The sequence below is a fragment of the Monodelphis domestica genome, chromosome 5, assembly GCF_027887165.1.
Source record: "Monodelphis domestica isolate mMonDom1 chromosome 5, mMonDom1.pri, whole genome shotgun sequence".
Taxonomy (NCBI): Eukaryota; Metazoa; Chordata; class Mammalia; order Didelphimorphia; family Didelphidae; genus Monodelphis; species Monodelphis domestica.
Window position 1 is genome coordinate 277,513,421 of NC_077231.1, and position 18,016 is coordinate 277,531,436.

An 18,016-nucleotide genomic window follows, 5' to 3' on the forward strand; every position below is an offset into this window, starting at 1 on the left:
CTTCTCCCAGAAGCAATTTCAGGTGCCACGAAGCTGCTGGAAGCTCCTGTACTTGCCCACCTTCCTTTTCCCTCATCTCTTGAAAATGAATCCCACATGTACTAGGCACTTTCCATTGAAAACTTAGATGGTTTAAAGAAATGTGCACATAATAATCCATTAACTCTAAGATGAAGATATAGCACTTACTTTATTCCTTATTTTTTTTTTGCTGGAGGAACATCAGGCTTTAAGACAAAATTGAAACATATTTTGCCAAAATTTGTATTTATTCAGTACTTACTGTGACAGTATTCACCTTACATCAAGATACAAGAAAAATATAGTTAAGACAGCGGATCTTTGAGAAAGCAGTTTAAAAATATTGCTGTTTTTGTTATTTTTATTTGCTATCAGTACTTTTATTGAAAGAAACTGTATGAATTGGATGATAAATATACAAACTACTTCTCTTTTTTGAACTTCAAATTACCTTGTGCATAACTGAAAATATTAATCTGACAATGGCACTCCAATATTGATTTTTAAAAAAACAATGAATCTCATCTTTTGACAATAAATACATAACTCGGCTTTCTAGCACTGCCAGCAGTAAGACATCCAGTTCTAAAGGACTACTTACTTCTTGGATAAAATAAGTCTAATCTAATCCCAAATCTGTGACCCTTTGTACTTTTTTCTGCCCTTTCAACAATTGTGATCGCTAACGTGATTATTCCTGCAGTCCATTCATTCTCTCTTCTCTCCATAAGCTGTTCTAAGAAATGAAACTATGAATCCCTTAGGTAAGCTGCATGCTAGAAAGGTATGTTAGATCGTGAACCTTAATGAGAAGCAGGGTAAAGGAACCCATTCTTAGGCTGATTTGGAAACAGAAAGATTTATATGAGGGTTTACTGAGTTTTAGATACTACACTTTGCTTTCTGGGGTCCTGGGTGTTACATTCCATTGACCAATAAATGCCATCTCTTCTCTGTCCTTTCAGGCCAGGAAGCTTAGAGATAAGTTGACCTACATCTCCAAATGCCTAGAGGGGAAAAGCCAGAGCTTTCCACTTGGGCTGCTATGAGGAAGGAATGTTCTTTCAAAGAGATAAGAGGTACTTCCCCTCCTAGGAGCTGTCCAAGGTAAAGATACCAGAAAAGGGAATGTCATAGCTGTGCTGTAAGAATAGATATTCTCAACTCAGCCCCTTCCTCTTTGTGGCCTGGGTCATCCTGTCTTGAAGGCTTACCCAGCTCAGCTAAGCAGGAGAGGGAAGGGTTTTTAAGAAAGCAATGCTGCAAGATAACTGCCTCTTGCAGTGGGCTGAGCCAAAGGAAGGCAGGAGGTTGGTCCTGACGCATCAAGCCTCTTGGCAAGGGCTGCCCTTTCTGCATCTCTGTTCCCAGGGACAGAGAAGGAATAAGCCAGCATAAGGAAATGATAAAACCACTAGATCTAGAGTAAAGATATGTTCTAGGCAGGGCATCTTCATGCACCATTTCTTTTAATAGCTAGTCCAAAAGCACCAAAAATAGAGCCATTTAATAGCAATTATTAAGCACACTGAAATGAAAAAAAAATGCACCTTTTGAAGGAACAGTAATACATGCACCTTGAACATGTTTGTACCCTGATATTAAAATAGCTGAATGAATTTCAAGTATGAAGAAATACGGTGAAAGGATGGCCTGTGAACTGGTAGAAAAAGCAGCCTGGAATGTATGGTTTTCACACCCTTTGGGAATTCCTCACCTTGTAACAAAAGCTGAACTGGACATTTCTATGAAATGATTTGATTTTGGATGCAGGATGTGGGAAAGTTATTACAGTATGTCCATTATCAACTTTAGATTCATATACCTTGGACCAAGCATTTGGAAACTTTTTTGAGTTGCTGTGTAAGGTCAAAGGGATTATGGGGGTGGCAGCAGGGCATACACAGGTCTATCCACAACTGAGTATGGCATCAAAAGCACCTCTTAACTGGGCCTCTGCTACCCGAGCAGGGGCAGAAGTAAATAAAGAAGAGCCAGCTTTGTAGGCAGTCCAAGACAATGGGAAGCCCGGGGAAGGGGCATGAAGGATGCCCAGATTAGAAGCAAGAACAGATGGAGAGATACAGGATTGCCAGATTGGCAGTATGGCAGTCAGCGATCAAGGACCAGGTCAGGCAGGGGATTAGAGAAGTCTCTTCTGGCATGCAGGACTCCTGCCCTAGACATCACCAGAATAACCTCAATTTCAAACACAGAAACCAACAATTCAAGTGTATAATCCCAGATTTTTTTTCAACATTTACATTATTATCTATGATCAGAATACACTGAAAAAAAAAAAGCTTACTGTGTGTGACCTACAGTATTGTAACCCTGAAAAAAATAAGTTTTGATTATGCTTTGTGGAATTGTAAAAACAAAACAACCCAAACCCCAAATATATTTTACAGTATAAATGTATTTCTACACATCTCAGAAAAAATATCCTATAAAAATCTCTAGTGCTGGTACTCTCATGGGTACCAATATTGTGCTTCTCTTATCACATACTGTATTTCTAGACTAAAAAGCATGCTTTTCAAACCTTTAGATCAAAAATGAAATGCTAGACAAGTAACTGAAATGTTGGGTATTACTAGTTGCCAAATTCTGGTTGCACATCATTCCACTTGCAATCATTTCTTTCTTAAAAATACAAAGAAAACTACCTCTGTACGAATCCGAGTTGTCTGAGACCTTGAAAACTTAAACCTTCTGTTGTATGAAACATTCTAGAAACCTTGAGACACAATATCCATCACATGTGGAAATTGTTTCTACAGTAGCCTCACCCCGGGCTCTTTCTGTCTGTCAATAGTTTGACCCAATTCCATTAGCGTGGACAAGGGCACTTTATGATTCTGAAAAGCTTTTTCACAAACCCAGGCAAAATAAGGCACCAACTTAGGCATCTGTCCCTGACTGGCACTTTCACAGATGGCAATCTAGGGTGGCTCCTAAATTAAGGCAGTACCTGGGATGGTTCTAACGTGAGTTTTTGTTTTTTGACTTTTTTTTAACCTTATGCTATATAAAGTTGACAGCAAAAACCATTTCAGAGGCCTTTTTGTTATTTTCTTTGCCTATATGAGAAAACTGACTCATGACTCAGGTATGATATAGTCTATCCAACCAAGCTCATTTCACTTGTCTAACGCAAAGGCTTGCAGCTTACTCTGGCACATCAATCTAATTTCTTTCCATCTAGAGTAGGTGCCCCTTTGACAATGGCAATGAGCATTAAATGCATGAGTATAAAAAACAACAAGCTTTAAGGTTTTTTCTGTCTCCAGCTGTATTTCCATGTGGCAAATATAATCCAGAAATAAATAATGAAGCTTGGCAGTAGATAAACCTTTTTAGATTCTGAATACAATTTAGAGAATATCTTCCACCTCATGTACACATAGGTGGGCAGTTGGTACTTCGAGTTTTATGGTACTTCATCATGGCAAAATGCATGAATACATGCAAGTGAAGGACTACTGATATACATGGGCACCCATCATCACAAACACAGGTTCAAGAGTGGAAATAGAATTGCATTCAGGACTATGAGCAACGTGGCCATTGCCTCACTGTGTTCATTTTTTTCAAATGCCAAGTCAAATTCAAAGTGCTTTGGGATCACTGAAATATCAATGCTTCTTTTAACATAGTGAATATTTTTAAAGGACCAGAGGCCTCCAAAAAGGGCACCAAGAGGATCTTCAGAACAGTTGCCTAACATCATAGATGGATGCTTTAGAAAACCAAAAATAGAATAGTCTAGAAATGATATAATGATGGGCTCTTTTAAGAAAACCCATGTATCAAACAATGTGAATCTTCCCCCCAGTAATTCAACACAAAATGAAGTACATAGGAATACGCCGGGGTAGCTGAGTATTCATTTATAGATACTTAATTACTAGACAGAAATGGGAAAAGGTGAGAAGAAAAGCAAAATTCCCCTGTTTTGTGTTATGGTAAGTTAAGGAGAAGGCAGAAACAAGGAATTTGTGATCAGTTCTTTTGGGTCCATTTTTTATAGTTAAACAAGAGCCAGCTAAATGCAAAATGGTAAAAAGCAATCCAATGTAGCTTTCTTATAATTATCCATTTTCTCTTGTGGGGATGGGGAGTGGGAAGCAAGCTTGGATAAGTTTGTAGATTCACTGTTCCCAGACTAACAGACCTTAGGCAGAAATGCAAGAACCACATCTCTTCAAAATAACCTTTGCATAAATTTTGAAGAAATATTCTTTTGATTCTAGTGTTTCTTCCTTAAACATTGTCCAATAGTTAGCTTCAAGGCCAAAACAACATTCATGGTATCTAGCTCAGGCTGAACTTCATTTCAAGACAAATGGATGGGAGGTCTAGTCTCTAATTAAGGCCAAACACTAATTTCCCCATTGAGATAGCCAATAACTGCAATTTTTGAGGTGAAGCCACCTTTGGATACACACATTTTACTGTAGCTTCTTAGCCCTCTTAGGACAATCTAGAGATTCTCACTTGGTCTTTCATTTTGAAATTAGAACTGGAAATCCATTATACTAGGGGGAGTCTTGAATAATCTTTCAAGTGTTATTTATAGAAGATACAGAATACCTGACAGGAAGGCATATGTGTAATATTTCCCAGGGGACATTAGTCATTACCATATTTTTATTCTATGAAGGGAATTAAAAAACAAAAGAAAGGGTTTTGGCTGGGTCACGTTCAGAGTTGTGAACTTTAAGAGATGGGTGGAGTTCCTATATAGCCAATAAAATGATTTTTTCTACTTAAAATGACATTCCTGGGGAAGATGAACTAATTTTGGAGCATATGCACCACAATGAGTTTTGGGGCCAGTTATTGTTTTCCTCTAAAATAAAAAGCATTTAAATTTTTTTCTCAAAACAACAATTTATAAAAAGTATATTCTCAGGTATAACTTGGGAAAAAGGAATCACATCCACTTACCATATATGTGTGAAACTCCCTATAAATTACATACATGAGTCCCAGATTCACTCCAATATATCTGTGAATTCACTCATCTCTTAGGAAGAATTTCTCTCTACGAATACAGATCAGCAGCAGTTCTACAATGTAAAAGCTGTAGCTAGTTTCTTGAGTACACAGAGGAAACAAATGACCTGCAAGGTCACAGAACCAGTATATGACAGAATAGACATATTCTAAAGTTGTAATGTTCACAGATTTAGGCTCATAGATTAGAAAATGAATCATCTCTTTCTCCCTAGTTCTGTATTCAAATGGAGTACTGCAATGTGAACATTCTTTATTGTCTATTATTATTTGAAGGAACTCTTTTGGGGACAGTGATGCTTTGGAACAAAGGCTTTTATGTATTGCTTGGTTGCATGATCTGATCACCCTACTGCCCTATTTCATTAGGGTGATAGATCTTCATGTAAAAATACAGCTACCTGCAGCAAGGAACCTGACAGTACTAAACTCCAGATGTAAACTCTTTCATTGAGAAAAATGGGAAGAGTGCCACATTTCCATCAGAATTAGCCTATGTTGTGGAGAGCTGCTTCATTTATCAGTTAATAATACCTACTTATATAGAGACAGGGTCTCTCCCTTAAATGACCAAAGCAGAAATATTTCCCTTATAGGTAATTTATACTTCTACAAGAAACTGATAAATCATCACCCCCACTGGCATTTCTGGGTGATTTCAGGCATATTATTTATCTTGGAAAAACTGGTACCAGATAAAAATTAAAATAAATCTAAGCATCAAAGAAGGGGAAACATTTAAAAGCTTATTTATGACCTTAGAATTTCCCAGATTTTCCTCCCAAAGTTTCATGTTGTAGAATAAAATGAATAATCTCTTAAGGTCAGTCTAGAGGAAATAAAACAAAAAAATAAAAACAATTTTCATTGTTCTCTTCCTATCATATTCCCAGGCTCGCTTCAAAACTTCTCTAAGGTTATGCCAACATTCTCCTAGTGGTTAGGGATGGCTGTGAATCACAGAATACTGTGATCACCAAGTAATTAATATAAATGAATTATTGATTAATGGTGGGTGTAATTAAGCTGCTGCAGGTCATCAGTGATAATTTGTGCCTAAGAATAACATAGAAGACATGGTAGTTTGATTTAAGGGAACAAATAGATGGGAATCAAAAGGATTAGAAAGTGTAGACTGGATTGTATTGACACCAAGGAAATCATAGACTAATCAAAATCAGACACAACACACATGCACACACACATACATTCTAAAGACATGTTGGGATGGATTTTCACCTGTCATTTAGGATCACAGCTCTGAAATACTGAAGACCTAAGGAAGAAATAGTAGTTTGTTGATACAATTCCATTTTTTCCCTCCCTGAATTCATGGAAAAGGGATGTAAAAAAAACCCGTTTGAAAAGCTAAATGATGTTCCTAAGTGTTCAAACCAGAGTGAGGGGAAATAATACCACTTAAAAATTTGATTCTTCTGTCCTGATTCCTGCTGTTTATAGTTAGCGAAAGATGGAGTTGCATTATTATTATTATTTTTGTACTACATATACCAACCAATTAGGAAATCCCTAGATATAATTCCAAGCTAAGAGGCGAATAAGACAACAAAAGGAGTTGAATAATCTACTGTAGCACAGATGAGTATGCAAAGGCCACATTCCAATTTGAAATTGGTCATTTTTTTTTATTTTTTAAAGAAGAAACACAGTTACTGATGGTCTACTGAAGATGTTGCCTCCTAAAGAATCACTAAAGGCTTCCAAAATGAAAAATGTGAAGATGTTGCTCATGTAGACACTTTGCTAACTGTAGTAATACAATGGCTTCAATGCTTTGGTGAATGGTTTCAATTGTAAATGCTGAGAAATAAAAAGGTTTCTGATTTTTGCTCCAGTGATATGCGGGCAACTCCTCCCCCTCCCCCATGGGCTTGTTGTTCCATACAACAATTAACATTTTAAATTATGACCTGCAAAGCTTAGTTTGAATTTTTTTTTGCCATGAAATTATAGGCTAACTAATTACCCAAGTGAGGAATAAAGATAACTGATAAAAATGGAACATCTTAGAATCAAGGCTTAGTTTCTCCATGAAAGTTTCCTTTGACTTCACCAAATTCAAGGTTCCCGTTGGAATTTGAAATTATTCTTACAAAATGTTTGTTAATAACATGCATTTTTTGATGCAACATGACCTCCAAACTATCCTCCTTTGGATACTTTCTTTTTTCTTCTGAACTTCCACCAACCTTCTCCATTGTTTTTACAACTCATATTTTTACAAAAGTGTCTAAACAAATGACATCTTATTTATCTCTCACAGTCTAAACTCTTCTGAAAATCCTTCATTACCCAAGATTCTATGATAACATTTTCTTTCTAAGTTTAATTCTTCTAGCGAAAAAGAATGAGCCAAACTGGCCAACAATGGGTGTCCATCTAAGCTTTGTTCATCACATCAAAGAATTCACCAGCTTCTGGGTTTTGATATACTTGATATGACCTCAAACTGTGGGAGGAGCTATGCTTCTGAGAAAAATAGAAGATATATGGCCTGGTACAAATGTACAAAAATACTTGACCTTCCAAGAAGAAAGAAACAAAGAATTCTTTGGTAAGCTGAATCTTAATGTCTACTATGTTATTAGAAAGTTTAAATAATTTTGTTTCCATGATGGAATGAGGATTGTTAATCGTGGCACTTCTAGACCCTACATGCAACATTTATTGGGGTGGTAGATCCATAGTGCGTAATCAAGCATCATAATGCCAAATAGATAATTTAAGAAGCAAAATATCTGGTTTCCCAGCAAGATAATGACACATTTCTGTGGGAAATTAAAAAACCATTCTTCAACTTAAAAAAAAAAAAAGCCCAACCAAAGAGATAAAAGATGGACTGCTCCAGTTGTAATACTGCACCTTATTTATAGAAGAGATGTTGAGTATGGTACCACCTACAAATCAGCAAGATGCCCAGCTTCTAGTCTTAGGTTGGATAATTTTGATCTTTTTTGGTAAGTTACCTGGGGACTAGAAGGTCTGAAACCCAGGATATAAGCTTATTAAGAGGTAACCATGAGAGGAGAAGGGACTGAGACTGCCCCAAACATTCCTCTTTCTTGAACTCTGAATTCCTGTTGACTTCAGAGAAGAATCAAAATGGAAGAATCTGTTTCCCTCAGATTAGAATTTTTGCCTCTTTTCCATACAGGGGACTGCCCTGAACTAGCCATAGGACTCTGCTCTGGACAGCATTTTCTTCATCTTTTCTTTGCTACAGTAAATACAAGAAAGCCTATGGCTGTCCACTATAAGACGTTAGCCAGTTCTCTTCCATTGTGACATGGGAAACATGATGGATGTGCCTTTACCAGGCCAACAATAATAGTTTTTACACTTACCTTCAAATCTACCATGCATTTCTAATATGTATTACATGGGTTTCAGATAAGGCTTGAGAAGCATTTTGAATTCCTACGTGACCTTGGCTTCTTAGCATTAGTCAAGATCTATGGAACAATGTTTCCCAGAAGAATACTATACTAAAGCGCAGGGGACCATTTGGGATGGTTCAGCAAAGCTCTCGTTAAAAGCAGCGGGGCCTGATGTGGATCCTGAATCAGGAAATGGCAAACATGGGAGGTGACTGCTAGCTAAAAAAGCACAAAGTTGCAAAAACAGTTATGCTAGCCAAATCCCCAAGTTAGCAGAAGAGAAAAGGAATAAGTCTCTGGCCAAGGGGATCAACGCTAGAGGGTGAACTGCTTTGTCTTATTTTGTATTACCAGGGGATAACTTTGGAAAGGATATTGGGACAAATTATGTGTTTTAAACATCTCATAAAAAAAACTAAAAAAAATTAAGTCAATCATAAATACTAGAAAGGAAAGGTGAACTTCCTGAGCCAATTAACAAAACAAAAATAAAACAAACTACAGAAGCTCTGGAACAGCACATCAGTGTGACTCAAACTTTTGCCTAAGTGATGATTACAGGGAGGCTGACTTAAAAGCTCATATAGTATAGCAAGGCAGGAAGGTTCTTTAACCCAAGTATGTGACAGCACAAAACATATCTTCCTCTTTGTCGTAACTCCAAAAGAAAGGCAAACTCACCATCCTTGGACATATTTGGTATTATCAAGGTGCCCTTCAGGAGAATTTTATTTCAAGGATAAAAAGAAGAAGAACTGAAAAACTTGTGAAATATTCTTCTTTGATGACTCTATTTTGAAGGAAAATTCCCAACTTTTCTATCACTGAAACAAACCCGTATATGTAAATTTCTTTTAAAACGATTCCCCAGACCCAGATGTCCTTCATTTTTTCTTTAGTTTGATATATTTGTATACTCCATGAAGCTGCATATTGTTAGTTCTCATGAAAACGACAATCCTTCCTAATGCATAAATCTGCACGATATCCTGTAGTCTGACTCATTCATTCCTTGATAATTCTACCTCTGAACATAACCGTAACTGATGTGGATGTTCAAGGCAACAGTCTAAAAGCAAAAGTGAGAGTCAACAGTTCTCCAAAGATATTTGGCCAGCCATGTTCTTGCTATCAGACATTAGGCACCAGAAAACAGAGATCATATGAGCAAAGGATTGAGGGTGAGCACCGTCATGAAAGCAGCTACCTCGAAGGTAACAATTTAAGGAAAAAGCAGGAAAAAGGTAACAATTTAAAGAAAAACAGCCACAAGGCAGTGATCTTCATTTGTAGTAGGAGAAGAACAACATGGGAACCAGGAACCTTTTAGCACAGGTCCCCTGCCCCAGATCAAAGAGCAAGAGGAACTAGAAAGGAAATATGGACCAAGTGATGGGGAAAACCTCAATACTTTTGTAGAGTAAATAGAAGGCTATTTCTGAAAATAGTGAAAAAATTTTTTTTTGCCTTTTAAAAAAATATATGCTGTACTGAAAAAAGATTGGGTCAAAAAAAGGCAAAATACTAAGCTATAGATTCAAGCCGTCTTACAAAGAGGTTTGTACATTTTTTTGCTGGTGGTATAGAGACGTGTGTATCCTAATAGGAAAGCAAAGGATCATGTCATCCGAACCTTGAAAGAGAAGCCCAGTGGGGCCGGAAGAAGGCTGTAGAGTTGGTGGTCATAAAGTTGCAATCTTACTCCTTAGATAGGAGAGGTTTGTCTGACACAGGAAGAAGTTATGCAGAATGACATAATGAACCAGCTGGCAGTGATGTACGTAGGCACGAGGAGGTAATACACAATGCAAGTAAGGCAGTGCATTAGAGAGTACAGTGTTTACATGTAGAGATAATGCTTAGGGCATTCCTGTAACCAGCTAGAAAAAAAGGATTCTCTCAACTAAAATAGGAAATGCTGTAAAAAGAGGCCTTAAGAAATCTTTTAAAAAGTCGCAAACCAGAAAAAAGGCACTCTCTCTCCTTTTTTTTCTTTTTTTTTCTTTTTTGAGGGACAGTCCCTGAAGTCAATGATAAGTAAGGAAATGATTTCCGGGCCCTGTTTTGAGAGAAAAATAATTATGTTGTACAATCAAAACAGATTTGCATCAAATAAAATTAGCTTTCCAAAGAGGGCAGAGGATTTTATGTATTTCAAAACAATTCCCTTAAAGATACTCATAGAGGGGCTGGAAAGGCAGGGATGAATTATTCAGTGTGCATCCACTTTTACCTAGGTAGTCATAAACTCTTTCACGCCTTGTAAACTTACTGTATTTAGACAGAAAGGAGATGTTGTCACTATAGGCCCAAATTTCTCGCTGGAGAAGTTCTAATTCTGTTATTTTCTCTTCAGTAAATAGATGCATCTATATTCATTCCCATCAGCCTCTAAAAATTCAATTATTCTATGTAGTTAAAAAAATAACACTTTAAGAGATTACAAGCACACAAACACTTCTCACACACACACACACACACACACACACACACACACGCACACTCACACTTTCTCTCTCTCAAGATCTTGTACCAAATTAGGCTTCAGCAGCTATAGAGAGATTACATCTTAAGTCGGCAGTGACTGGATTATTCCTACTTCACACTGGCAGCATTTGATGTTGGACAAAAGAAACGGCAGCAAAACTGGTCAGCAGCTTCTCTTCATCTGGAGTTTTTTTTTTTCCCAGGCATTTCAAACAAACGAACAAACGAATGGACAGACACACAGACATCAAGCCCAAAATTGCTTTTGCATTGATTCAGAAACAGTAAACTCGGTCAGTTTCCTGGGAGAAACAGATCACCATCCAGAAGAGAGAGACAGACCCTCCAGAAGCCCAGACGTGATCGGCAGCCACACTGCCTGTCCCAGAGGGCGGCCCCTTAGTCGTCAGTCAGTTCAGCTCCAGGGAGCTTTGATCGCCTCATGCGCTGTTCCCCTCACTGCTGCTTTGGCTGGGGGATGTCCGGGGGTCTACATTCTCACGAGGCTTCTCCAGGTCATGGAAATACGGATGAGACAATGCACCGCAAGCCGAGATTCTTTTTGCTGGATTGAATGTCAAGCACTTCTGTGGTGGGAGAAAAAAGGGAAAAGAAATCTCAATAATATAATAAATGATTTTTAATATATAATGTATTACTATATATAATATAAATATAATATATAAATAATATAATAGAAATAATATAAAAATGATTTAAATGTTAAATGTAAATATTACACACGGTGTGTGTAAATGTACTTGCTATTCTCTCTGGAGTGACAATTAACTAAGAGTTCTTAAAATTTTCTTAGTCATGGTTTTCCAATACATAAAGTATACGGGATTATAAAGGAAGCCAGAAATGCAGTCATCAAACGCACCCCCCAAGACTCCAGACTGTTGGTTAAGAGCCCTTGATAGAGGGGGTAGGGGGTGGCTCAGTCAGCTGAGTACCAATGACTTGACCCTAGGGATGGCTCTGGCCATTAGGGTTCCAGCAGGAATAGCTACTCTGAGAAAAGCAGGGCTCTTTGGATTTACTTAAGAACAAGAGTAGTCATTAGGCTGGGAGAGTTAATGCTCTTTTAGCAGGGGAAAGAAATTTCTCGTTGCAGATTCTCTCCGAGTACCAGCATCTCTAGAGGGATGTGTGGGAGGTAAGGAAGGACAAGCTGAATTTGGGAAGAAGTAGAGCCTAGAACTCGGTGGGTCCTCCTCCCACAGGGACCGAGTGCATCTTCTGCTCCCCGATGTGGGGAGGATTTGTGGAATACACCGACCGAACAATCTGGGTGGTTCATTAAGATCTCTGTGTTTTTCCTTCCTATCCCCCAACCATGACAGTTCAGAGAAAATGTCACAAGTTTTAAGTTGTCTTGTTTTAGAAGCCACAGATAAAGGATAATCACTGGCTGTTCTATAAGTAACAGAAACTGGTGGTGCCATTCATACCCCCCTTTTATAAGTGGGGAAACTGAGGCAGGCAGTTTAACCATCTGGGGGGTTCATTAAGATCTCTGTGTTTTTCCTTCCTATCCCCCAACCATGACAGTTCAGAGAAAATGCCACAAGTTTTAAGTTGTCTTGTTTTAGAAGCCACAGATAAAGGATAATCACTGGCTGTTCTATAAGTAACAGAAACTGGTGGTGCCATTCATACCCCCCTTTTATAAGTGGGGAAACTGAGGCAGGCAGTTTAACCATCTGGGTGGTTCATTAAGATCTCTGTGTTTTTCCTTCCTATCCCCCAACCATGACAGTTCAGAGAAAATGCCACAAGTTTTAAGTTGTCTTGTTTTAGAAGCCACAGATAAAGGATAATCACTGGCTGTTCTATAAGTAACAGAAACTGGTGGTGCCATTCATACCCCCCTTTTATAAGTGGGGAAACTGAGGCAGGCAGTTTAACCATCTGGGTGGTTCATTAAGATCTCTGTGTTTTTCCTTCCTATCCCCCAACCATGACAGTTCAGAGAAAATGTCACAAGTTTTAAGTTGTCTTGTTTTAGAAGCCACAGATAAAGGATAATCACTGGCTGTTCTATAAGTAACAGAAACTGGTGGTGCCATTCATACCCCCCTTTTATAAGTGGGGAAACCGAGGCAGGCAGTTTAAGTGACTTCCTCATGGCTGCACAGCAACTTATTTCCCGATTTGGTAACTGAATTCCAAGCCCAACACTGTCCTTTGTACCACTTAGCTACGCCGTATCTACAAAGGAGGCAGATGCAAAGAATGCTATCATTAAAATGTGTTTCTTTCGGTAGATATTTCACAGATGTTAAAGGAAAAAAAAAATCAGAGCCTGCTTGTTTGTTGGCGCGTGAATCCGGAATTGCACCGGACTCCGGTCCCACTCCGGGATCTGCCGCAGACCCTCTTCCACTCTGCCATCCTGCCGGGGTCTGCTGTGGTTCTGATCCAGCCCCCCGATACACTGCTACACTTACCATAAGTAAGTCTTTGCCTAGCTCATCGATGTCTGTCACAAACTTTTCGATTGGTTGGGGAGATTTTGCATTAAAAGCCTGCCGGGGAAGGGCCACGTCACTGGGCCAGTCTTCTTCTCCTGGGAGTCCAATGACGCTGTAAGAGAGACGCATTCGGATGTGATTTCTGGTAGGACTCGGACGCTGCCTCTGTTCTGGTACACGCGTGTCTCCCTCGTGCTTTAACCCATTTCCTCTCCCCAGTTTAAGACCAAGAAGAAAGCAGCTGGATATTCAGAAGAGAGCACTGGAGGAATATATAGAAGACCTTCATTTTACCAATGAAGAAAAGGCCCAGAAAGATTAGGTGACTTGCCCACTGAGGAGGGCTTGGGGGGGGGGTCTTCAGCAATAATTTTATTTCTGTTAGGACCCAGAAATGGGAGGTACTGTGGAAAAAAAAGAGGAGGGACTAGAGAGAAAGGTTCTGGGTTCAAATCTCTCCTGATAACGATGGCTGGGACCCCAGGGATGTCATTAACATCTTTGGGGCTCATCTGTAAAATGAATGGATTTTAGTTCCCTTCTAGCTCAGCTCTGTGATTCCAAACAGCCCTACTAGGTGATGGTTATGTTTGGATGACAGGAGACAAAAGGAAAGGGCGATACAGGGAATTGCAAATATGAGAAAAGCTTTAGTGAGAGATGTCAAGGTAAACCAGTAACTTTTAATAATGGGAGAACTAGGGCCAGGGAGGTGGATCAGTAGATAGAAAGCCAGGCCCAGAGTTGGGAGGTCCTGGGTTCAAATGTGGCTTCGGATATCTCCAAGCTATGTGATCCTGGACAAGTCTCAATCCTCACTGTCTAGCTCGTACTGCTCTTCTGTTCAGAATGAACACTTAATATTGTTTCTAAGACAGAAGGGTAAAGTACACTTAAAAAAAGGGAGAAATGTTCAAATATAATTTTGTGCACTTAAAAATGGAGACAAATGCACCAGGGCACTTAGATCTCCTGATCTTCCCCAGGATGAAAAAGCAGTGGCTACTCCCAGGCCCACAGATGATCAGGAGGGAGGCTATGACCTGTTCTATTTCCAACACATACTTCCTCCTTGGAGAGTCTGGTAGTCCTCTGGGGAAGGCAGGGGCAGGCTGCGAGGGGCACCATATTGGTGCCTGATAAAGGATATAATTCTCAAGTTAATAAAAACAAAGCAAATAAGCCAGGTAATTTAATACCAAACTAAAAAGTTGGACTAATCCGCAATCCTTTACCATATGTTTTAGGACACATATTAGAGATATAATTTACATTGTTTGATGAACAATTAGCCCCCTGTGGATTAAAGAATAAGGATGAAAAAGAGGTATCAAAGAACTCAGAAATGAATCATATTATTATATATTCTGAATTTATAATATGGGCATTGGTAGAGGTCCTGTTTAGGTGGGAAACTGGTTCTTCTTGGTTATTCAAACATTGCACTAAGACATTAAAAAAAATTACCTTTTTTCAATTAACAACAACAACAACAAAAAATCAACATTCTTTCCTACCCACTCCTTGCCACTGAAATACAAGAAACTCGTAGCAAATATGCATAGAGGCAAAACAAATTTTCACATGGATAATATCCTCAGGTGACCTGATAAATATTTAAGAACTGACTCTCTAAAAATGCAGGGATCACTTTTAAATTTAGTCTGCATTATTAACATTTTCGCTCTCATTTTCATATATCCAGATAATAAAGACAACAATTCAAGATCTGTAGTTTTTGCCAATTTCTAAGTATCCTTCTGAGAATTTATTTTTACTATTATATTACCAACTAGATTGTTGGTAAGTGCAGGCTCCAGCCCACCTCTGGGCATGGCCAAATAATTCATGCCTCATTCACCCAAAGTTCATCACCTTCCTGTCAGCCAGTTCTATGTGATACGGGTTGCATATTCCAATAACAAGTTTACAAATGGTGCTGGCTGGTTGCATGAAATCATTCTCCTTAGGCATATATGTGTGGGCATACTGAGTGTTTAAATGAAAACATGCTTTTTTCATGGAAGAAGGTATCTTCTCATGGAAACACTTAAAGAGTTTTCATTATTTCTGGGACCCTGGCAAGAATCATGTTCTTCCCCATTTTTGACCACCAAACATCCCAATCGGTGGCTCTCACCTGGCAGCCACAGGCGATTGGAATTGGGACTACATCCTGTACAGGTGTGTTCCTATGGCAAGTGTCTAGGTCAGGACACCCTACACCTGGCCTTGCTCAGGTGCAGTTGAACCAAGTAATTATAGGCTAAGCAAAGAAAGAATCAAAGACTTAAAACAAATTGTGTGTGTGTGTGTGTGTGTGCATAAAGATTTAAGTGATTAAAAATATGCTCGGATACCAAGGTCTATAGGTTGAAATAAGTTTCCTTTGATATTTCAAGATGTGAGTTGGCAATTGTGTGGCATCTATTTAGACTGAATATGCTTGAAAAGAGTTTAGCATGTCAGAAAATAAAACTTATAAGCAAAAGAAATAAAGTACTGCTATAAATTATGAAAGAACACATTTATTGGGAGGGCCAGTGGAGAGAAGGATGGAGAGGGATTTTTTAAAATTTAAAGTTTTAAGATACTTTGCCCAAATCTTTTCTCCTTAGACCCTATTTTATTCTTTCAACAACTTTTACAGCTATCACCTATCATTACTAATGATATCTAGAGTACATTATTAAGATCAGTTTAATAAAGTATCTCATCAATAATCTTCAATGTCCCTCAATAGAGTTGTCTAGAGAAAACCAAGCCATGTTGTTACACAATAGACATAATGATGTGGTTTTTTTGGGTGTGAGGAAGTTGGGAGGTGGAGATTATATGTGTTAATAGAATTGTGATTTCATCAGTGCTGCATTAGAAACACACTGGGCTTGAACTCAGGGCCCTGACACTCATATTTTCCTTTTAGCCACTATATATGCTGCTTCTTGGACATAAGAATAGATCTCTCTCTCTCTCTCTCTCTCTCTCTCTCTCTCTCTCTCTCTCTCTCTCTCTCTCTCTCTCTCTCTCTCTCTCTCTCTCTCTCTCTCTCTCTCTCTCTCTCTCTCCTCTGTCTGTCTGTCTATCCGTCCATCCACATTATTATCTTTTGAAATAAAAAGCAAAGAAGTAAATGACTTGTTCAAGATCACACAGTAAGACCAGTGGCAGGAATGAGGCTTAGAACCCAATTCTCCTGATTCTTGGTCTAGTCCTCTTTCCACCTAACCATGGTTTGTCACCTAAAATCATACTGCAGAAGAAAAGCATTCAGAGTATGACTTTCAAAAAAAATGCTTTCAGTTTTTAAACACTTTATGAAACTCACCAAGTACTTTCTGCTTTTCAGGATGCCTAACCCCAGATTTCTTTCCCTCTCCCCTAATTTGTGGTGAAAATTAATCTCTTGTGAACTTCCCTGATCCATATACAGGAGAGCTGTGACAAGTGACTCTATAGCCTTTAACATCTGATATTTACCCTGAAGCCTGATAGCAAACAGAGCACTATAGACAAAGATAGTTGGGGGTCTGTTGGATGGGTTGGGGGGGCAAGAGTTGTTCAAGTACATTGCAAATAACACTAGGGTGCAGCACTAGACTCTCTTTTGACAGCGGAGGCGTCCTGGGAGTGCATTTTAAGGGTCATAATTAGGGTTTCACCATCTTATGAACCAGTGTCAAACACCAAGAAGCAAAAACACACCCTAAAGTATATTTAAAGAAGCAAAAACACCCTTTGGCATCTTGGAGTTGCTGGGATGTTGCCAAAATGGGTATCTGCTCTCAGGCTTTGAAAGCAAACTCTTGTCAAATTTCTTTTCTGGCCCTTTCATTCGTTTCATCTACTACTAATAATAAATGGATGAATAAACTAAAGGGAAGGGGACCTGAGGCACTAATGAGGAAAAACAGAGGTTCTTCAGGAAATAATTTCAGGAAAGGCTGTTTCCCCTAAGGCAGAGGGTCTTAACCTGGAGTCTATGAACTTGTTTAAAAAACAAAAACAAAACTATTTCAATATAATTGGTTTCCTTTCTATTTTATACATTTTAAAACATTATTCTGGAGAAGTACATTAGCTTCACTGGCCTGCCAAGGGGATCCATGACACAAGAAAGATTAAGAATTCCTTCTCTAAGCTGTGAAATTCTTTGTCTCTCTGTCTCTGTCTGTCGGTCTCTCTCCATTTCTTCCATCTAAGAATCAATACTGTATTGGTTTCAAGGTAGAGGAATAGTAGGGGCTAGGCAATTAGGCTTAAGTGAATTGCCCAGGGTCACACAGCTAGGAAGTGTTTTGAGTCTAGATTTGAGCCCAGGACCTTGGAGTCTCTAGGCTTGGCTCTCAATTTACAGAGCTACCTAGCTGCTCTCCTCCCCTCCCCGATCAATCCTTATAGTTCCTCTGATCTAGGTTTATGGGACATACTCAGAACTTGATTTTTCTAAGTCTCATTTTTCTCATCAGTTAAATAAGAGAGTAGGTTCTAAATGATCTTTTAAGGTCCCTTCCAGTTCTCAATCCAGAAGGATGGAGCTAAAAAGCACGTTAGAGAGCTTTCTTCTTGGTCTTATTTTTCTAATCTGTAAAATTGGAGAGCTGGCCTGGA

The 18,016-nt window shown here is 38.7% G+C and overlaps 1 protein-coding gene across 1 annotated transcript in view; it reads right to left on the reverse strand.

Annotated features, from left to right (window-relative positions):
• Positions 1 to 250: 250 nt before the first annotated feature.
• The window catches only part of CDK6 (cyclin dependent kinase 6), a 278,423-nt gene continuing 260,657 nt past the window's right edge, over positions 251 to 18,016 (reverse strand). Inside the window, exons 6-7 of the mRNA XM_056800208.1 lie at positions 13,382 to 13,517; positions 251 to 11,515 (exon numbers count right to left, since the gene is read on the reverse strand). Coding sequence (XP_056656186.1) covers positions 11,369 to 11,515; positions 13,382 to 13,517 — 283 coding nt within the window. The 3' untranslated portion in view covers positions 251 to 11,368. The remainder of the gene's footprint in view (positions 11,516 to 13,381; positions 13,518 to 18,016) is intronic.